The sequence below is a fragment of the Mesoplodon mirus genome, assembly GCF_964341445.2.
Source record: "Mesoplodon mirus genome assembly, chromosome: 15".
Taxonomy (NCBI): domain Eukaryota; kingdom Metazoa; phylum Chordata; class Mammalia; order Artiodactyla; family Ziphiidae; genus Mesoplodon; species Mesoplodon mirus.
In genome coordinates, this window is record NC_138991.1 from 50,812,615 (window position 1) to 50,834,784 (window position 22,170).

Sequence of the window (22,170 nt, forward strand, 5' to 3'; positions counted from 1 at the left end):
ACCCAATGTAGTCAATAAATAAATAAATATTTTTTTAAAAAAGAATTTAAAAGCAAGTAGGAGTTCATCAAGGCTGCTAAATAGATCAATCTACTAAAAGCAATCCATTTGTATACATCTGCCACAAACATCTAAAAAATAAAAAATTTTTTAAAAACCCCACACATTTATAATCTCACAGTTTCTGTGTGTCAGGGCGCTAAGCATGGCTTAGCTGGACCCTCTGCTTCAGGGTCTCTCACAATCAAGGCATCGACTGGGGTTGGGGGTCTCACCAAAAGGCTCAGCTGGGGGAGGATCTGCTTCCAAGCTCACATGGTTGTTGTCAGAATTTCAGTTCCTCTAGGGCTATTGGACTAAGGGTCTCAATTCCTAGATAAGCACCCCTCATTTACTTGCCATGTGGGTCTCTCCAACATGGCAACTTGGGTCATCAAAGCCAGCAAGGAAAAGCATCTGTTACCAAGGCAGAAATTACTGCCTTATGTAACCTAATCACAGAATTGACGTCTCATTGCCTGTGATTGGTCCCGCCCATACTCAATGGCAGGAGATTATGAAAGGGTGTCAATACCAGGAAGCAGGATCACTACGGACCATCCTAGAAGCTGCCCGTCCTAGAGATGAAAGAGTGAGTCATGGGGGACCCCAGGGGGAAGAGTGTAACAGGCAGAAGGAATAAATGCAGAGGTCCTGGGTGGGAGCTTGCCTGGGGTGTTCAGGGAACAGCAAGGTGGCCAGTGTGGCTGGAGTAGAGAGAGCAAGGTGTAGGGGAGAAGAGACGAGCACAGCAGGGCAGGTAATGGGGGCCAGGTTATGTGGGGCATTTTGACTTTGACTTTTTTTTTTTTTTTTTTTAGCGGTACATCGGACTCTCACTGTTGTGGCATCTCCCGCTGCAGAGCACAGGCTCCGGACGCGCAGGCTCAGCGGCCATGGCTCACGGGCCCAGCCGCTCCGTGACATGTGGGATCCTCCCGGACCGGGGCACGAACCTGTGTCCCCTGCATCAGCAGGCGGACTGTCAACCACTGCGCCACCAGGGAAGCCCCTGACTTTTACTTTAAATGAGAAGGTAGTCATTGGAGGGTTTTAAGCAGAGGAATGACATGAGCTGAATTGTCCTGGATCCTCGATGCTCAAACTTTGGTCCATGGACTAGTAGTAGCAGCAACACTTAAAGCGCATTAGAAATGAAGAATCTCAGGCCCCACCCCAGACCTACTGCATCAGAAACTGTATTTAATAAGACCCCCAGGTTAGTGGAACACACAGTAGTGGCATCGGAATCACCTGGATCATTTCTGAACCATAGCTTGTTGGTCCCCGTTAACTCCCAGAGTTTCTGATTCAGTAAATGTGGGAGGTGGTCTGAGATCCTGCGTTTCTAACAATATCCCAAATGCTGCTGCTGCTGCTGGTCCAGGGACCCTGCTTTTAGAACCGCTGGTCTACGGTTTGCCCAGTGCCAGGGCTCAGGGCCGAGTAAGACAAAATCCCTGTTTTGAAGTGGCTCACAGCTTCAGGCCTTTCTCTGGCCTCTGCGGGGAGACAACACATCAGATCCAAAGCTCTTTCCTTGCCGTAAATCCTAGGAAGGTAGATTTTATATGCTGCCCCTTGAAATCACATTAGTGATGTACGCTCATGACTACCCTGGTGTGCTGTTTTATTTCTGCAGTTAAATCCCATCTCCGTTTCTCCTAGCCATGGCAGACAGAGGGAACAGGTGGTCACCATCTCCCTGCTAATAACTCTTCATATGTTTGCAGCCCATTATTAAACCCTCAGATTTTCCTTCTTCAAGGCTAAATAATTAGCTACCCTTTTCTGAATCACGGGGAGGAGAGGGTTTGGCTGACTATAGCTACCAGCCTTAGTCAGGAGCATATGTGGTAGAAATTCTTGAACCAGTGTGAGGGCTGGAGGTATTATGGGTTGGGGACTTCAGTGGGGTTTCAAAGGCTAGGCCTTCAGATTCCTTCATCTGAGCAAGACCCTTAGAAGTGATGCCAGCAGACAGCATGCAAGATAAGGAGATGTCCAGTGGGATGCAGGGATCAGCTGGAGGTCAAGCATCACCGGTGAGTCAAACATCTTGAGGGATTATGGACACCATCAGGCCTACCCCTGCCTCCATGCAATCTTCCACCGATCCTTTCTAGCCAATGGAATGACACTCATGGGGCAGCCTGGCTGCTGGTGACCATCTTCCTCGGTAGGAAGTGTGTGACCAACATAAAGATGATGTTCTTTTTTTTAAAATTAATTAATTTTATTTTTGGCTGCATTGGGTCTTTGTTGCTGCGTGCAGGCTTTCTCTAGTTGCAGCGAGCAGGGGCTACTCTTCCGTGCGGTGTGCGGGCTTCTCATTGCAGTGGCCTCTCTTGTTGCGGAGCACGGGCTCTAGGTGCGTGGGCTGCAGTAGTTGTGGCACTCGGGCTCAGTAGTTGTGGCACACGGGCTTAGGTGCTCCATGGCATGTGGGATCTTCCCAGACCAGGGCTTGAACCTGTGTCCCTTGCATTGGTAGGTGGATTCTTAACCACTGTGCCACCAGGGAAGTCCAAAGATGATGTTATAGTGTACGGAGGTCAAGGTCAAACTTTAGACCACCTGCATCAGCCTACCGTAGGAGGCCTGTTAGGAAATGCAGATCCCCCAGACCCCACTGCACCAGAATCTCTGCTGAGGAGTCTGAGAATGGGAAATTAACAAGACAGCCCCCATCCTGCTCTTCTGTGCAGTCAGGTTTGAGAATGAATGTCCTAGTGTGTGATACAGCTCTCCTTCTTCTCCTTTTTGGCCATGAACAGAAAAGGACAATGGTTCAGGGTAAACAAAGCATCTAGTACAGCGACTAGTAAAAATAGTGACTTGTCTGTGTAGTGTGTATATATTTTGAAAATAAAAAATAGTAATAGCTAGCATTTCTTGAGACCCTCCTTGGTGGCAGGCACTGTGCTAAGGGATGAATCCTCACTTCCATGAAATAGTGGCTGTTAGCATCCCATTCATGGAGGAGGGAGGTGAGGCGCACAGAGAGACAGGTGTGAAGTCACACAGCTTCTAAGTGGCAGGTGGTACGACTTAGACCCCGGCCCGGCTCACTCCGGAGGTCAGGATTTTTTTTTTTTTTTTTGCGGTACGCGGGCCTCTCACTGTTGTGGCCTCTCCCGTTGCGGAGCACAGGCTCTGGACGCGCAGGCTCAGCGGCCATGGCTCACGGGCCCAGCCGCTCCACGGTATTTGGGATCTTCCCGGACCAGGGCACGAACCCGTGTCCCCTGCATTGGCAGGCGGACTCTCAACCACTGCGCCACCAGGGAAGCCCAGAGGTCAGGATTTTAACCTCCACATTATCCCTTCCTCCCCCCGACATACTCTTCCCTTCCAACTGTAAAATAGGGAAAGAGGCACCGTGGCTGCAGATTAAATGTATGCTATGGGGGAAAGAAGCCACTAGTTTTGAACTATGAGCTGGTGTTTCACATGCATTTTTCTCATTGGCCCCATCTCACACCTGCCCTGGGAGGAAAGCATTATACCCTTTCTGCAGGTGAGGAAAACTGAGGTTCCCAGGATTAAATGGCTTGCCTGAGGCCACACAGTTACTATGTAGGTGAGGTTGGACTTGAAGCTATCAAACCACACTACCCCTGGTGAGGATGGAGATGAAAGGGGTCTGGCTCCAATGCAGGGTCACTCAGGGTTGCTCTGTTATGTCAGCCCTGGGGCCGCCTTTCCTATTTCCAGACCAGCTATTTAATTAGCCTGGAGCCTTCTTACTTCCGTGGTGTTCAGAAACACTGCCCAGGGTTACGGGCACAGCTAAAACAGGAGCTAAATGGCATGTTCTGGAAGCTGTATAATTAAAATTGACTTGGGAGACAATGCCGTCAGCCTGTATGGCAGAAATAGAAAGTCACCTAACCAGAATGTGTGTTGCCCATATGGATGCCAGTGACTGCTTTTGCTGTTCTGGTGCTTTTTAGTTATAATAGGTATCGTGGGGTCTGTGGTTTGCAGTGCCAACTCCAACTACCTTCTTAAGGATGCTGAAGAGAAAACCATTATTATGTGCCTGTGTCTGCCATCCAGGGCTGGGTCTCTGAGGGGAGAATGTGAGAGGCCAGGTTCCTTGTAGACCCTGTAGACTGAGATGAGCCTGGGAGTGCCACCAGGAGGTGACTGAAGCCTCATCTCCTGATCTTCAACTCTGAGTGTCTTTCTGCATTAGGAGGGGCTGAACTCTGGAACCATCGAAACTGCCCATTGGGCATCTACACTTGGATGTTCCACTGCCGTATCATTGTGCGCATTTTTGTCTCCTGTAATCTCTTACAGAACCCCTCCTGCCCCTCTCTGGGTCCTTATGGGGTCATGGCTAATGATACCCACATATGTCTGGTCACCTGGTCCAGGCTGACTCAAGCAGAGTGCTGGGTCCTCTGGAAACGCTGCCTGGTCCAGAGGTAGGCATGTGACCTAAGCAGGACCATTTAGAGTTTTTCCCTAAGATTTCATACAAAGCCTCTCTTCCTTTTGGAGCATAAACTGTTAAAATATAAGCTTAGGGCACTAGTGGCCATTTTTCTGCCATGTGAAGCAAACTTACTCCAGGGGGAAAAATAATCCAGTGTTCAGAGAGAAGGTACGGAGAGAGAGTGAGTCCTCATGACTTCACCGCATCCCTAAATCCAGACATCTCTGTAGGATTTGCCCTTGGCCTTCCAAGTTAATAAGCCCATCAGCTCTTTTTCGCTCAAGCTGGATTGAACTAGGTTTCTTTCAGGAACCCTAGACAATACACATCTGAGGTTCAACATAACCAAACACAAAACCCCAATTCCTCCCCCAGCAAACCTGCCCTCCTCCAGCCTCCCCTGCCTTCCACACCTCATCACTGCTTATTCAGTTTCAGCCACTGATTCATTGCCATGACCTTGGTTCAGACTCACACTGCTTCTTACCCAGATTGCTGCAACAGCCTCCCTGCCTTCAGGCTTGTCTACTCGGTGCTCACAGATACACAGACAGACAGACAGACAGACACACACACACACACACACAGACATGCCAGAAATCTGTCTCAGCCTGACCCTTCCTGCTCTTCTATGGGGTAACTCACAAGGCTGCCAGACAACCTGGCCCCTGGTCCCTCCTACCTGTTGAATTTCAGCTGGTACCACCCTCCCCTCACTTCAGCTAGAGAGCTACTTGGAGTTCCCACTCTCACCTCTAAGCTAATGTACATGCGACCTCCAGGGGTTCTTAATCCTTTCTCTGCCATGGACCCCTCTGCCAGTCTGTGGAAGCCTATAGACCCCACCTCAAAATAATGTCTTTTCAATCATAGAGCAGGATACATGGAATTATAATGAAATTATAATATATTGATATACCTTTATCAAAATATTAAAACCAATTTAAATTTAACTATGGTAATGCATGTGCTTCTTCAATAATGCATTAAATAGAAAGACCTAGTGTGGAGGCCTAATAACTGCTGTAATTTTCAAACAGTAAAGAGTGTCAATGAAAAGTCAAGTTATAAGCAACAACTGTAATGTGATAGGAATATATGTGATTTCTACTGGTGACAAAGTCCCAGGTCAGTGACCATGGAGATGTAACTTTATGCCTTTCTAAATTCATGGACTCCTCCACCCCAATTAAGCACCACTGGGCTCTAGAATAATCTCCCCATTTCGGTTCTTTGGGACTCAGCTTAAGGTCACCCCTCAGGAAGCCTTCTCTGACCCTCACCACACTAGGTTAGGGCCCCTCCTCAGTACCCCAACAGCCCCCTTTATCACACCACAGGTTACATGCAATTCCATGAATTTGTCAGCGTATTGGCCTGGGGGCCTCTCCGCCGAGACCCGTGAAGGTACCAGCTGCCTTATCCAACCAGGCACAGCCTTGGTCTGAGTCCAGGTTTCACCTCAAAGCTGGACCGCAGGTCCCCTGTTGGGCAGGTAGAGGCTCATAGAGCCGGGGACCCTGAAGTGACATTCCCCTGATGAATGACTTAGGACCGATTTCTTGTTCCTTCTTTCATTGGAGGCAGGATGGTGCAGCCCTAAAGAAATGGGCTTTACAGCTAACCAGATCTGCATTTTTCTCCTGTCTCTGTCACTTCTCACCTGTTTACCTTGGGCAACTCCCTTCCCCTTTCAGATCTTCAGCTTCCTCGCCTGTAATATGGGACGATGACAGTACCCACTTTGCAGGGCTCTGGTGAGGATTACACAAGGATGCACGTGAAGGGATCAGCCCTCGATCATAATAATGACTCAAGAGTTGGAGGCACCCATATCAGCTATTGATACCATCCATTTGTTCATTCAACAAGCATTTATTAAGTGCCCATCACATGCCGGTGCTTGACATACATGAAAGTATTTGATAATCCCAGAGGTAGGTTCTGTTATCCCCATTTAAAATAACCCCCTTCATTGGAGGAGGGGTGCTTGGTATTCTGAGACAGTTTTAAGTCTTTACCGATTAAGGTACCAAACTAACCCTAAGGATTTCATCCCCCTCCACCCAATATCCAGCACTATGCGGCAACGTGGGGCAGTGGCTAGGGAAGGATTTCCGTTTAAGGGGTCTAGGTTTGAATTCCAGCTCCTCGACGCTGTATAGATAGCCCCTGGGCAACTTCACTGCTTTGTGCCTCCTTTTTTTCTCATTTGAAAAGTGGGACAGTAATAGTGCCCACCTCAAGCATATCAGAGAATTAAAAGATTGAATTTGATGTAAAAGGTTTTAAAAGGTTTAAAGCCCTGCCTGGCACAGCCTCAAAAAGCTTAGCTATTCCTCATGAGAACACCTGGCTAACCCCTCCACCTCCCTCAAGTCCCCTCAAGGAGCACCTATCCCAGTGGGCACCCCTCCTCTGTGAAGCCCACTCCCGAACAAGCACACTTCCCATCAGTGTTAAAGAAACATTGTGGATACATACCATGAAGTTGTTAGGAGTACAGACCATGTGGGTTCAAATGCCAGTGTGACCAACTGGCAGCTGTCATGACTTGGTAGAGTGGCTTTACCTCTGTGCACCTCAGTTTCCCCATCCGTAAACTGGGGATAGTTGCAGCAGCTCCCTCAGAAAGTTAAGAGGAGTCAAGCACTCTGCTAGATGTACAGGAGTACGCAAGGCAGAGGAGGACAAGATGAAATGCTTGTGAAGGGTTGAGCACGGTGCCTGCGGAATTATAATCGCTCAACATGTGTTACATGCCATGTGCTACAAATGAAATAGTACATCATACTTAGAAATGTATATGTATGCTAGATATTTACACAAAATATTTACACAAAATATTTACACATGTATGTTACACCTTTTGTTTATAACTTCCGCATTAATTTTCTCATTTACTCCCACAAGACAGCCCTGGAGGAAAGGCAGGGCAGAGATTTTATGCTATTTTTACTGATGAAAAGACAGAGGCAGTGGGAGATTTAAAAAGCGGGTAAACTGGTGACTGGCAACTGGAGGTGACTGGCAACTGGAGATGGCTGGGCATTTTAAAAAGAGAACCGGCGAAGGGCAGTGTTCCACCTCATATCCCTCAGTGGAGACCCAGCCCCAGCTCTGCGGCCTTGGGGTGGGAGGACCGGTTTGGAGGAGGCCTCCATGCCCAGAGCGTCCCAGCCACGAGGGCTGGCAGGCTGGCGGGTGGATACGCCCGGGGGCGCACGCTCGCTGGCGTGGAGCTTCGAACGGGCAGAGACGCAGGACGCTGGGCGCGACGCTGGGTGGCGCTGCTGGGCCGTCCCGCGCCAGACCTGTTGCGCCCAGGGCGCAAGTCCGGCAGGTTTAGGGTAAGAGGACGCACCGATCTCTCCGCGCGCCCCTGCCACCCTGGCCGCTGTATCTCCCTCGGGGAGCCCAAGGCCCCACCTTAACTTGAGGCTCCCATTCGTTTGGGCTTTGCGTTCCTCACCGCAACAGTTCTAGGCGCGTCGGGCTGGGGGCGGGAATAAAGTTTTTCCAACCTGGTCTGGGAGAGGGCTGGATGGGGAGGACTCTCCCAGCTCCAGACTACAAGGTGGGCTGGACCGTGCCCCTTCGGCTTCACGGCTGCCTTGGAGGCCCTGCTCTTCGTAGGTGCCAGCCTCGGTGCCGACCGGATGGGCTGACCCGCGCACCGCCCCCTCCCACCCCGTTCCCCATCGCGGTCCCCTCCCCCGCCTCCGGCGCGCACGGGCCCCAGCGTCTCCGGCCCCGCCCGCGCAGGGGTCGCTGCAGTCTCCGTGGCTGCCCCGGGCTCCCTCCCCAGGCGCCCCGGCCTTAAGCAAGCCTGGGGAGCGCCTCGCGGGGAGCGCGGGACAGCGAGGGAGGCCGAGGCGGAGGCCCTGGGCGCCCGAGCTCTCCCAACCTGGGAGGCGGCCCCGACTCCGGGAGCCGGAACGCAGGGGAAGGCAAGGACGGGGCGGCCGACGGAGGGGCGGGAGCCGCTCATCAGCCACGCCAGTCACGTCTGGGGCCACCCGGCTGCCTTTTTCTTTCTTTCCCCCTTTGCTTTCTCCCCTCTCTCGGGTTGGCGAGGGCAAAGTGGCCGTGGCGGCGCCATGCCCGGGCCGGAGTGAGTGCGCGCGGGCGAAAATGGCGTACATTCAGGTAGGGCTGAGGCCGGGGGGCCAGGTCCGCGGTGTGGGCGAGGGGTGCCGCGCCCCTTGCGACTGTGAGCGCGCGGGAGGGAGGGCAGACGGCTGCGCTGCCACAAACTTGCCTGGAGAAAAAGGGTGTCTGAGCACAGGCTACCTGTGCAGCAGTGGGGGGTGCGCCCCAGGAGAAGAGGCTGGGGACCCCCGCACCCCAGGACGAAGAGCCCTAAGCGGACTCCTCACGCGCGCCCTCGCCTCCTGGGGAAGGAATGGGGGTGGGGCGGACTTTTCTTCTCCCTTCCCCCACCTCCTCCCTCTTGCACCCCTCCCCAGGGGAGGGGCCGCGGGCAGGGCGGCCCGGGGCGCGCCAGCCGCCCGGCCCGCCAGCTGCCGTTGCCTTGGTGACGGCTCCGGCTAATTGGCCGGCGGAGGGAGCCTGTTCCGGCCAGGAGGGACAAGGACGTCGTCTCTCCCGGGCACTGGGTGTTGAGCGGTGGGGGACCCACCAGAGGCGCGCTGGTGGTGTTGGGGGGCAGCCGATTACTTTGGGCCATTGCATTGGGGTCTGGGAGTTGTGGACCACCATCATCTTGGGGATACCCCCCAAGAATCCTTAGGCTGAAATAATTTACAAGCACCTTCTTTGCGGGGGGTGAGGGGGCGCTGCTTGACTGAAAGACCTTTCTTCTCAATACATGGCGGGGAAGTGGCGACGGGTCAGCGCCAAGGTCATGCAGTCAGACCCGCAGAGCTGCTTGCTTCTGGGGTTGGCTCCTCTCAGCCTGGCAGAGAAGCCTCCAGGCTCCCACAGTCAGGGTGCATCTGGGCTCACGTCTCCCCTCGGCTACAGCTGGGGTTGCTGCTGGTCCCCTCGTCCCCCTTTGGCTCACGCATCCCCTCATCATGTCCTTAGACTTTTCCACCTGCCAGGAACTCTGCTCTGCCACCTAGGCCATAGCCTCCACATCCCTCTCCTGGCTTAGATTCGCTCCATTGACTTCTCTTTTATGGAATCCCTAGGTCATCTTTTCAAGTTCAATGAAGGTCACATTTACTGTTCACCTACTGTGTGGATGTTGTCGGGAGGGGCGCTGTTCGACAGTTGCTCAACAGACACTTGGCTGATCACCTACTATGTATGGGCAGTGGGGACACAGCTGAGAAAGCAGCAGGTCCCTGCCCCTCAGAATGCACAGTGCAGTGAGAAAGGAACAATGTTAGAACCGGGCTTCTACGGGTCTTAATGACTGCCTTCAAGCACAGAGTAATTAAGTGACTTGCCCAAGGCCATACAGGTGCTTAGGGGTCGTGGTGAGGCCTAAAGGCGGGGCTGGTGGAGATCAGTGGGGGATTTGTTAAGCATCTGGTATGAGGATGGCCCGGTGATGTTGACTTTCCTCCTAGAACAAGGTGTTAAACTTTTTCTGTAAAGGGCTAGATAGTAAATACTTCTTTTTTCTTGGAGGGCTGCGTGGTCTGTGTCACAACCTCTTGACTCTGGCACTAAGCAGCCATAGACAGTAGTAAATTAATGGGCATGGCTATGTTTAAATAAAAGTCTGTGGACACTGAAACTGAATTTCATATACTTTGTATCAATCAAGAAGTATTAATCTTTAAATTTCTTTTTCAACCAAATAAAAATATACAAACCATTCTTAGCTGGAGGGCCATAGAAAAACAGGCTGCAGGCTGGATTTGGTCTGCTAACCATAGCTTGCACCCCCTGTTCTAGAATATCTGGGTTCTCCTCCTTCCTCCTTTTTTTTCTGGCTCGAATCAGTTCTCCTCCATTGGGTCAAACACATGAAACGGAGCCTCAAAGACTCGGCATGCCTGGGAGCCTCAGAGCATCTTCCCTTTCCTCTTTCTTCATCTTCCTTGGTTTCTCTTTGCCACCCTGATAGTCACCTTGCACCTGGGCCTTGAGAAAGCTGCGTGGTTGTACCTCATTGGGGCCCCTGAGGTGGCCTTGCCTCTGCTCATCATGGTTTTAGAAATGGTTCTCTTTGGATCACTACATACCCAAGAAACACTTCCCTGTGAGCCTGGATTGTTGTGAAAAAGCATCACTTTATCCTTGCACTTTACCATAAGCATTTTAAAGCACTTTCTCATGTAAGCCCCACGAGGGCATAGCTTTTTGCTGCATTGTTCACCTCACCGCTGTATTGGCCAGGACAGTCCCCGGTGCCTAGCAGGTTCCAACTGGACTTGACAAACCGTCTGGTTCTCATAAGCCACAGAAAGGGTTCAGATATTGTGCAGCTGGGCAGGACAAAGCATTTTCATAGTGTCCTAGCTTAGCCCTTCCACTAAAGAAAAGAGGTTAACTGAGGCTCAGAGTGCCCCCCCTGCCACCCCTACTTGCCCAAGTCACATGACTGGCCACTGGTGAGGCCAGGACTAGTGCTTCTTCACTCAGTTTCGTACGCTCCCCCTCACCCCCCTCCGTGTGATTAGTGCCCAAGACTTCGTTTGCCAAGCTGCAGTAAATCGCTTATCACTTCAAGGATTTTGAGTTTTTCATGAGCTGCGAACCACCTGTGCTGTTATTCACTTCATTTTTTTTCTATAAATGGACTTGCACTTTATTTTAACTTTAAAAAATAGTATGAAAAGGAATCTTTATGTTATTACCATAATAGAAAACCAGGGTCACGTGATATAAACAGAAGGCAACAGGAAAACAATGAGAATAATGCCACATTCTTGGATTCTAGATGGGTAGGCTGTCTCCAAGGCTCTGAAATGGGGTCTGCTCTCTGTTTAAAAAGGAAGGAGGGATGGGATTTGCAACTGTTAGAAAAATGTCACATACAATGGTACCGAATTAAGAGTTTCTCCTCCTTGCAAGAGAATTGAAAAAGACAGTTAACTTTCTCCCTCTTGACTCAAAGTTCTGAGTTCTATGGGAGACTCCTCCTAACCTACCTGGTTTACTTGGCCCGTTTGGAAAGCCATTAAGACTCTTTCCCAGAAGGGGGTGGCGGGAGCCTGTGCCTTCGGAACCGAGAGAAGAAACGGGGGTGGAGGTGGGGCTGGAGAAGGGAGGGAGCCCCTCCCTTCTTCCCTGAGGACCAGACTATGGCTTTCTTTTCTTTGGCTCCCTCTATTTGTGGGTGGTCATGTGAAGCTCCCCACCATTGGAGCAGAATTGGAAGGTAGGGCCTCGGGGAGGGCGGTGGAGCCAAGTCACATCCACGCTGTGCCTGCCTGCATGTTAGCTAATCATGTCCTTTTGGGTTGGCTTCATGGCTATTTCTGTATAGGAAGGTTTACTCCTCTCCTGAAGTGTGGCTGCATTGGATAGCATGACTATCTATCCACCCGCTCTGATTCATAACAGCATACGGTGCAAATCAAATCGAAATGCTAAAGTTTCCCATTTATTCGGTGTTGGTTAGCCAGGAGGCTACCAGCAACCCTGAAGGTAGCAACACCTTGTTAGGAGGTCAGCTCCCTTCCCAGGATGGTAAGTGGAAAGAAGCAGGGCTTTTTTTTTTTTTTTTTTTTTTTTGGGGGGGGAGGTTGCTGGAATATTGCTAAACTGGTCTTGTCTCTCTCTCTCTGTCGCCCTCTTCGCCCTCTGCGCCCCTTGGCTTCACGTGGATCTCTAAAAGGGCAGTTGGAACCTTTAAACGAGGTGAGTTAATTCGGTGATTTGTTTGGTCTGGCTTCTAATCAAGAAATGCTTGCTTGTCATTTTGGAGCCTTATGTGGGGCTGCGGGGATATTGAATATTAAACAGCAACCGGATGTTGATAACGGCACAGTTTCGATCCCCTTCTACGGAAGGGAGATCCCGGTGAAGAGACACTAGTTGGTGACATAAGTTTTCCTTCCCACCCCCGACTTATGCCATTTGATTATCTCTGTTTACTTTCATGTCATGAGATTATTTTTTTTTTAATATTTTTGCTTTGCTTTCAAGAAGACAAAGTAATATTCATTGTGTTTTGAGAACATATTGCATAGCCCTCATGATGTTGAATAAACCACCCACATGTCAAGAAAGACGGTCACATAAACTACACAAAAAATACCTGCAAATATTTTGCTCGCTATTAATGGCCCGGACGGTTGGTGCTTGCCATCTTTGTGCCTGCAGTTGGTAAATAGAAGTGGAAAACATTTTGTCCTAAGTGATCAGTGGCGGAGACAGACCTCCTGAATGTCGTTATTTCTCATCAGGGATCAGCTGCTTGTAATTTTGGGTGTTTTTCCTCTTCTTCCTCTCCACCCTTTCCACCTCCCCTCTACCCCTCTCCACTACCCACCTCCCCCAATGGCCTCAGGGTTTTCTTTCTAGAATCTCCGATCTGCTGCTCTGCAGATGGACTTGCCGGCACTGCTGTCAGAAGTGCTGTGAATCCAGCTGTTGCCAGTCGAGTGAGGATGAAGTTGAAATTCTGGGACCTTTCCCTGCCCAGACTCCTCCCTGGCTGTAAGTAAAACTGCTTCAAACTTCCTGGAAAGCAATCTTAAGACCTTCCTTTTCTCCGTTTCTGCGAGGGGGTTTGGGGCACGGGAAGGAGGATTTGGGGTATGAAAGCAGGAAAGGCTGAGTTTCCATCGACCTCTTAGTGGCGGATGGGATGTGCTCTGTGCCTCATTGCATTTGGCAAGCTGGCGAGACCAGCTGGGGGTGGGGCTTCAGTGTAGCTGGTTTCACATCGGGCCTTCTGAGATATGAACTGTGTAATGCTAAGCATGTGGGCACTTTTAATCACGTTGAGTGTCGTTCCAAGCAGAAAAAGATCTGTGAGCGTCTGTATTCTTCAAGGGATGTCCAAATTGTAAAGGTTTCAATCCAAGTCAGTATGACAGACTGTCGTAGCACCTGGCACGTGCCTGGCTCATGCCAGATGCTCAGTGAGTATTTGGTGTGGATAGCATGAACAAACAAGTGCCTCTCTGCTGGTTTGAGCAGGAACTTCAGACACAGGGACGCAGAAAAGCACCTCCAGTCGCCATCGTGTCCTCCTTCACTGTTTATGTTCTCTCTGGCATCTTTCGTTTTATTTCCAATTCGTTTTCCTCCCGCGCCTGCATACAACATCTCCATCTGCCAGTCGCTCAGATATTTTGGGAACGCAGTTTTGAAGCTTCTCAGCCACGTGTCTGGTCCACCTCTCTGTGGCTGGGAGAGGAATGTGGCCGGAGAGTCTGGGTTGAGTCTAGAGGGCCAGGGCCTGGGAATCATCAAGTGCCACTTCTCACGATACGGAGGGGAGGCTCAGAGAGGTGGGAAGACAGTGTGAAGGCCCACAGCTGGAGCCTCAGTGGGGATCCAGTGCTGTCTCAGCTAAATCCTTGGGCTAAGATTCCAGAAGCCTCTGGCGCCCCATCTTTGCCTCCAAGTCCGGGGTCATGCCTCAGTCCTCTTATTTTCTTAGAAGCAAGTATCAGATATTTCCGTAGCAAAATGGCTCTGTGTCAGGCTCTGTGAGTCCAAATCCTGTTTCTCCTACTTTTTTCTAGTTCTGTCCCCTTGGGCAAGTTGCTTGGTCGCTCTATGCCTTGACTTCCCATCTGTCAAATGGGGATGATAAAAAGAATAGTATTTATCTTATAGGGTGGTTGTGGTGATTGCATGAATTAGTGTATGGAAAAGTACCTAGGGCTGCTTGATACCTTGTTGGTAATCATAGACGTTAAGTGATTCTTTTTACCCTATTCTGGGCTTCCCCATCTGTAAAGTAGGAAAAGTAATAGAACTTACTTTATAGGGTCGCTGTTAAGAGTAATGAGATGGGCTTCCCTGGTGGCGCAGTGGTTGAGAGTCCGCCTGCTGATGCAGGGGACATGGGTTCGTGCCCCGGTCCGGGAGGATCCCACGTGCCGCGGAGCAGCTGGGCCCGTGAGCCATGGCCGCTGAGCCTGCGCGTCCGGAGCCTGTGCTCCGCAACGGGAGAGGCCACAACAGTGAGAGGCCCGCGTATCAAAAAAAAAAAAAAAAAAAAAAAAAGAGTAATGAGATATGCACATAACGTGCTGAGCACAATAGTAAGTATTCATCTGTATTATTATTAGGTACAGATAGAGATTCTTTAAACTGATAAAGATAATGTTAAGGAACCTTCCATTACTCACAGGTTGTAGCCTGAATCCTGCAGGTGTGTATAGAGTTGAGATGTTTGGTGAAACCAACTCGTTAATCAAGGGATCATTCCCATTTTCCAGTGACAGAGGTTGGCTCAGCCCATCTGGTGTCTTTAAAGCCATGCTCAGAAGAACTCCAGCTCTGCTATGGCAGGGCTATCTTGTTCATTCCAAAAAATCGCTGTTGACCAACTGACTAACCTGCAGGCAGAAATTGAGTCCTGAAAGTGCCAGTCATGCTACTGAAAAGTTAATCTCAGTTTCTTTGATAGTTTTTTTCTTGAGGTTGCCCTACAAGGCTAGATAGAGTCCTGTTCCCATGCTCAGGGGATTTAAACTCTAGTATAGGAGATACAGCAGATATATAAGTTCAGTTTGTGTATTCACACCCTGCACACCCATATGACGGTCTTGCATAGAGTTTTGTTATAGAAAAATCCTGGGAGAATGACTGCAGGCATAGCTGGATCCAGGGGCTCAAATGATGTCATGGGCGTGCATGTACGTGCTCTCACTCTCTTTATGTTTCTTCTGTTTTGGCCTCATTCTTAAGCTTTCTTTCTTCTCTGCCTCATTTTTTTTTTTTTTTTTTTGCGGTACGCAGGCCTCTCACTGTTGTGGCCTCTCCCGTTGCGGAGCACAGGCTCCGGACGCACAGGCTCAGCGGCCATGGCTCACGGGCCCAGCCGCTCCACGGCATGTGGGATCTTCCCAGACCGGGGCACGAACCCGTGTCCCCTGCATCGGCAGGCGGACTCGCAACCACTGCGCCACCAGGGAAGCCCAAGACACTTGTTTTGGTTATGCCACAAGCAGAGAAGTGGGCTGGAACCTTTCAGCAGAGCCAACACACCACACAGCTTCAGGAGGTGCCCTTCACGTGGTGGTCATTATGAATGGGACCACCTAGAGTAGTGCAGTGTGCGGTCTGAGCAGCTGTATATGGCCTTCGTGCTTCCTAAAATGACCCAGGTCTTCCTTGAATCCTGGGCACACTGAGTACATTTTTTTTTTTTTTTTTCGGTATGTGGGCCTCTCACTGCCGCGGCCTCTCCCGTTGCGGAGCACAGGCTCCGGATGCACAAGCTCAGCAGCCATGGCTCACGGGCCCAGCCGCTCCGCGGCATGTGGGATCTTCCTGGACCGGGGCATGGACCCGTGTCCCCTGCATCGGCAGGCGGACTCTCAACCACTGCGCCACCAGGGAGGCCCCTGAGTACATTTTTGACTGTCAATATCATGCAAAATATTAAGAGAAATCTGTAAAGGGGAGGTCGGTTAAATCCTTCAAAAAGAGAATTTACAGCTTGTGCTTTCCTCAGGTTTATTTACCAAGCAGGCAGTTGCATGTTATCAAACAGGCAGGGAGTAGAAATGTCAAGTGTACAGGCCTTGTAATGCTGTTCCTACTGTGACGTTTGAACCAAGAACCACAGAACATGCCTCTCTGTGGGGTGGCATGTGGCAGATGAGCTGGCCCTTTGTGTGTGTGATTTGGGGGGACACACCATTAATTGTCACATATGCTTCCATCACGTGGGTCCCCCAGCTTTCTTGGGCTGGGCTGGGCTGGACTGGGCTGGTGAGGGTCAGAAAAATGGTACAATCCGACTGGCTCCTTTTGGGGCAGTGCCAGAAAGACCCTCACTGAAGAGTGAATTAGGTTATTTCTTTGTCCAACAAGCATGTGTTGAGTACCTACTAAGTGCAGGGCTCTTACAGGCCTCCCAGGGGATACCCAGCTCTGTAGCGTGGGGCATGTGATCCGGAGTCTGGTACTGCTGCATTCCACTGGGGTTCTGCCATTTCACAGTGGTGCAGGTCAATTCTCCATCCCTCCCTCCACCCGATTGGGGCCTCCATTTCCCTGTCTGTAAAGGGGGTGGGGGTGGTTCATAACGACTAACTCCTGTATTGTTTCAAGGATGAAATGATGGTTCATACAGAGCATTTAGCACAGTACCTGGCACATAGTAGGTGCTCAGCACCTGGTACTATTTTTTTTTTTTTTTTTGCGGTACGCAGGCCTCTCACTGTTGTGGCCTCTCACTGTTGTGGCCTCTCCCGTTGTGGAGCACAGTCTCCGGACGCGCAGGCCCAGCGACCATGGCTCATGGGCCCAGCCACTCCACGGCATGTGGGATCCTCCCGGACCGGGGCACGAACCCGTGTCCCCTGCATTGGCAGGCGGACTCTCAACCACTGCGCCACCGGGGAAGCCCTTCCATTCTTCTTTTACAGACCAGGAGTAGGAGGCAAACAAGGGCTGGGAGTTTCACCCCATAACGTGCCCATTCGTCCTGGCTGTGACCCTAGCTTTGGAGGAACATCAGATCAGTCTCATGTCATGCCCAGGCTGCATCTGCAGGCCTTATAGAATTTGAAAGTTGAATTTTTCAAGACTAGTTTCACCTCAGGTTTAAATATCAAGTTGGGGGATGCAGTCTTGAAGGTATGGCTGAGGGGCTTGCTATCGGCAGCATCAATCTCATGGCCACTTTGCAAGCTGTCTCCCCGCTCCTTCCCCCTCCCAGCATCCTTAGTAGCTGTGTGAGTATTGGGGGATCTTAAAGCCACCTCTGCTATAATAACATCAATTAAAATGTATTGAGCACTTACCTGCAACATACCAACCACTGTTCTAAGCATTTTATATTGTTAACTCAGTGTTCACAGCAACTGGGTAAGGTAGGTACTATTTTTGTTTGTTTGTTTGTTTCTTTTTAGGTAGGTACTATTATTAGTCCCATTTTACAGATGGGGAGACAGGGGCACAGAGAGAGGGAGGGACTTGCCTTGAGCTAGCTCTTAATTACTACCTTGTACCGCCACCCCCCGAAGCGCTTTCCATTTTTTCAGCATTTCTCATCCTTATTGGGAGCACATTGAGTTGTGGCTGCTGCTAATTCGCAGCTGTTTCTACACATCAAAATGTTGCTCTTAAATCATTGATTCTCAGGGCCATTTTGTAGCCGTAGCCTTGCCATTCAAAGAAACTTTGAGTGACATTGTTATAGGATATTTTTTAAAGATGTTATAGACACTGTGACTGTTGAAATAGCGGGACACTTCTTACCAAAAGCCACTTGCAGAAGTTCTGATGCCTATAAACAGCCACATTCTCCCTTCCAGACTGAAGATTGACAGACAGGTCTTGTCTTGATTTAGTCAAAGTGGCGCCCTCCGTGTGGCAATATCCCGAATAAGTTTACATATCCCTCCCCCCACCCCAGCCTCAACTTTGAAATTATGCAAATTCTTGGCAGATTGTTCTAAATTGGGAAATACTCATTTATATCATTTCACATTTTGTGCAACAAGTAAGACGTTATTGAGAGTTAACGGCTATTGAGAGTTTATTTCAAATTTGCATTATTCCAAGTTGCATAAACTGGGTCTGAGAGCAGTTTCGTCATGGGTCTATCTCCCACGGGACAGAGATGCCAATCCCTGGGGATTCTCTGACAATCACTGAGACCTCTTCTGTCCTACAGGTTGACCAGCCGGAACAGTGACAAGGACGGGGACTCTGTCCACACAGGCAGTGATGTCCCGCTGACCCCGCGGACCAACTCCCCAGATCGGAGATGCTCATCCTCGGACACATCTAAGTCTACATACAGCCTGACCCGGAGGATTTCAAGTAAGCGTCTCTGCCGTGACAGTCAAGGGTCCTGGCTCGAGCAAGCCTTGCTGCTCAGCTGCCACTCAGAGTCCTGTGAAGTACACCCCCGCTATCTGGGTCCCCAGGACAAATGGAGAAAGCTGGCATTCCCAGACACTCAGGAGCATCCCCGGGAAAGACGTGCAGGACAGGGTCATCTCTGGGGAGGGGGTGGAGTGGTGTGACAGTCCAGGAGACAAGATGACAGAGATAATGGCAGTGTGACAAAGGAGGGCATTGCACCTGATTTCTTCCAGGTTCAGTAAGAAGCGATCATTTTGATTGATTTTTGTAGTATTGATCACAAGTTTCATTGAATTGCCTCAGTTGATGACATTGTCAGCATATATCATTTCGGACCCCAAAAGGCAAGTGTTAGTTACCGTGTTACGTAGCAGGTCTTGCAAATTCAAGTGACTTCAGGGGCCAAATGGATTGTGTCAGTGACTGAGTGCAGAGGGTTGGAGAGAGATAAATGTCACCCTAATGCAGTGACAAATGGCAGCCGACTCTTGGCCTTGTACTAGGGCAGGGTGGGGATTGGGGCCAGTTAGGAAGCTAACGTCTCATTGAATGGGGGCAGCTACTACTCAGCTCTTGCCATGTGGGATTGTACTGCCTGATCTTTGGAAAGAGAAACTGGCAGTCTGGGTTTTTATATGAAACTTCTTTACTTTTAAACCCAAACAGAATGTATCTCTGGGTTGAATGTGGCCCTCAGGCCACTCAGTTTGTCCACTCTGATGTATAGCCTGTGTGTTTGACCAGATGGCATGATTTGGGTGTGGAGGAGAAAGCCCAGAGACTCCCAATCTCCTGTCACTCCCCAAATGGGTCTCCTCTGTCTCATTCAGCTGATGTCTGAAATTCACTTAACAGGGAAAAAGCTTAAATTCATGAAACTAATCCACTCAGTTGGAAATGATTGATGTCTGGTCTTTCCCGGGACTAGGTGGGGAAGAAGAAGGAAGTAAAGTTCAAGGGCTTGAAATAGTGAAACGGAAGGGATGTCGGGCTTCTGTAGCTTCAGTCTTTCCATCTGTAGAATGAGAGGGCTGACCTGCCCCACGCTGTGCCATACAGCGGCCACCACCCATGTGGCTGAGCTGAGATGCCCCGCACCTGTTACATACCCAGTGGATTTTGAAGCCAGTGTGAAAAAGAGAATTTATAGTGTCTCACTAAAGTGTTTTTATATTGAGTGCATATTGAAATGATTATATTTTGGATATATTGGGTTAAATAAAACATTAAAATTAATTTTGCCTCTTTCTTTGTAGTTTTAAAAAATTGTGGCTACCAGAAAATTTTAAGTTACCTTTGTGGCTGGAACATCTGTATCTGGCTCACATTTATTTTCTCTTGGATGGCGCTAGTCTAGATGATTCCTATATCTCGTGCCCAGCTCTATACAGAGATGACTGCATTTAGCACATATTTATCAGAGAGTGCAGCCACGCACCGGCAAAGGCTCGTGATTTTAGCCAGCAAGACAGGCTTTGGGCAATTAACAAGATGCCATGAAAGGACAAATACCAGTCCTACTAATACGAGGCATCTCATAATCAAACTCCTAAGCCCAGAGAGTAGAATATGGTTACCAGGGGGAGCTGGAACCAGGCGGGTGTTGGTTTCACTTATGCCAGATGAGTAAGTTCTAGAGATTCACTGTCCAGCAGAGTGCATAAAATTAACAGTACTGTATGGAATACTTAAAAAAGAGGGTAGATCTTATGTTCTTACCACACACATAAAATTAAATAAATAAAGAAGGCAGGAGGAAACTTTTGAAGATGATAGATACGTTTATGGTATAGATTGTGGTGACAGTTTCATGGGTACAAACTTATCTCCAAACTCATCAAGTTCTTTATATTAAATATAGACAGGTTTTTGTATGTCAATCATGCCTCAATTAAGTGCTTGAAAAATGAAAAATGAATGCCATGGGCTCATTGCTAGAATAGAGGGATGAGCAGAGATTGGAATGATGAGCCTGGGAGCAGTGAACTCTGCTGCTTTCGGGGAGAGGTACCCCGTAAGTGACGAGGTGTGAATGTGATCCTTGAAGATGGGCAATAGCTACCATTTAGTGCCTCTTAACCATGTGCATGTTCTGTGCTGAGCCCTCTCTGTGCATTGCTCAGTGAATCTTCACCACAGTCCCTGAGATGGGTGCTGTGATTGACTCCATGTTTCAGATGGGAAAACCGAGTGTGTAAAGTGTGCCTGGAGTCACATGGCTCATTACTAGAGATTCACACTCACTGGGAAGTAGCCGGGTTGGAATTTGACCCAGGCACTCTGGCCCCAGAGCCTACTCTGTGAAAGTGGAGGCAGTATAGGGTAATGGTTAGAGCCAGACTCTGGGGCCAGACAGGTGGGGCTTGACTCCTGGCTCCTCCTCTTACTAGGTTGTGTGACCTTTGATGAGTGACTTAAAGTTTCTGTTTCCTCATCTGTAAAGTGGAGATAACAGTCCCTGGCTAATACCTTGTGAAGATTAGATGACTGGATATATGCAGTGCAGTTAGGGCAGTACCTGGCGCTTAGCTGTGGTGATGATGGCGATGGGGATGGCTGTACCTCCAGGCTGCCTCCCATGGAGTAAATAAGAGGATTTCCGGGAATGGAGAGCACCTGGCAAAGAGCATTATGAAGCAGAGCGAACAGGTGTGAGGATCCAGGAAATGTCGTCAGTCTCACAGATCGGCCCAGGTCCGGTCCGGTACTTGGTGTGGTGTTCATTGTTATTTCTGATGGATGTGTAGGTCTCGAGTCCAGACGACCCAGCTCGCCGCTCATCGATATTAAACCCATCGAGTTCGGCGTTCTCAGCGCCAAGAAGGAGCCCATCCAGCCCTCGGTGCTCAGACGGACCTATACCCCGGATGACTATTTCAGAAAGTTCGAGCCCCACCTGTACTCCCTCAGCTCCAACAGCGACGACGTGGACTTTCTGACGGACGCAGAGATCCTGTCCAAGTACCAGCTGGGCATGCTGCACTTCAGCACCCAGTACGACCTGCTGCACAACCACCTGACAGTGCGCGTGATCGAGGCCAGGGACCTGCCACCTCCCATCTCCCACGACGGCACGCGCCAGGACATGGCGCACTCCAACCCCTACGTCAAGATCTGCCTCCTGCCAGACCAGAAGAACTCCAAGCAGACTGGGGTCAAACGCAAGACCCAGAAGCCTGTGTTCGAGGAGCGCTACACCTTTGAGATCCCCTTCCTGGAGGCGCAGAGGAGGACCCTGCTGCTGACCGTGCTGGACTTTGATAAGTTCTCACGCCACTGTGTCATCGGCAAGGTGGCCGTGCCTTTGTGCGAGGTCGACTTGGTGAAAGGTGGACACTGGTGGAAGGCGCTGATTCCTAGTTCTCAGGTAAGGGGTGGGTTGGCAGCGTCTCCTCTTGGGAGCTTTTTAAAAAATGATTATTTTTCTCTCAGTATTTAACTTTTTTTGTTGTTTTTGCATTTTTAAAACCTTTGGTTTTTTAAATAATTTTTGACTCCCAAGAAGTTGCAAGAACAGTACAGAGTCCTGTGTATTCTTCATCCAGCTTCCCCGATGATAAATCTGATACGATCCGAGTGCATTAGCGATACCAGAAAACTGATGTTGGTAACTAAACTACAGACCCTATGCAATTTTTCACCAGTTTTCCCATGCACCTCCCTCTGTGTGTGTGTGTGTGTGTGTGTGTAGTTCTATGAAATTTTACCATGTGTATGGGTTCATGTAGCCACCACTGCCCTGGGAGCTCTTTGTC

At 49.8% G+C, this 22,170-nt stretch overlaps 1 protein-coding gene across 1 annotated transcript in view; it reads left to right on the forward strand.

Annotated features, from left to right (window-relative positions):
- Window positions 1-11,892: 11,892 nt before the first annotated feature.
- SYT17 (synaptotagmin 17) overlaps window positions 11,893-22,170 on the forward strand; it is a gene marked incomplete at its 3' end in the record, with an annotated part of 77,363 nt that continues 67,085 nt past the window's right edge. The window contains exons 1-5 of the mRNA XM_082645884.1: window positions 11,893-12,097; window positions 12,246-12,268; window positions 12,921-13,069; window positions 18,222-18,370; window positions 21,163-21,782. Coding sequence (XP_082502010.1) covers window positions 11,995-12,097; window positions 12,246-12,268; window positions 12,921-13,069; window positions 18,222-18,370; window positions 21,163-21,782 — 1,044 coding nt within the window. The 5' untranslated portion in view covers window positions 11,893-11,994. The remainder of the gene's footprint in view (window positions 12,098-12,245; window positions 12,269-12,920; window positions 13,070-18,221; window positions 18,371-21,162; window positions 21,783-22,170) is intronic.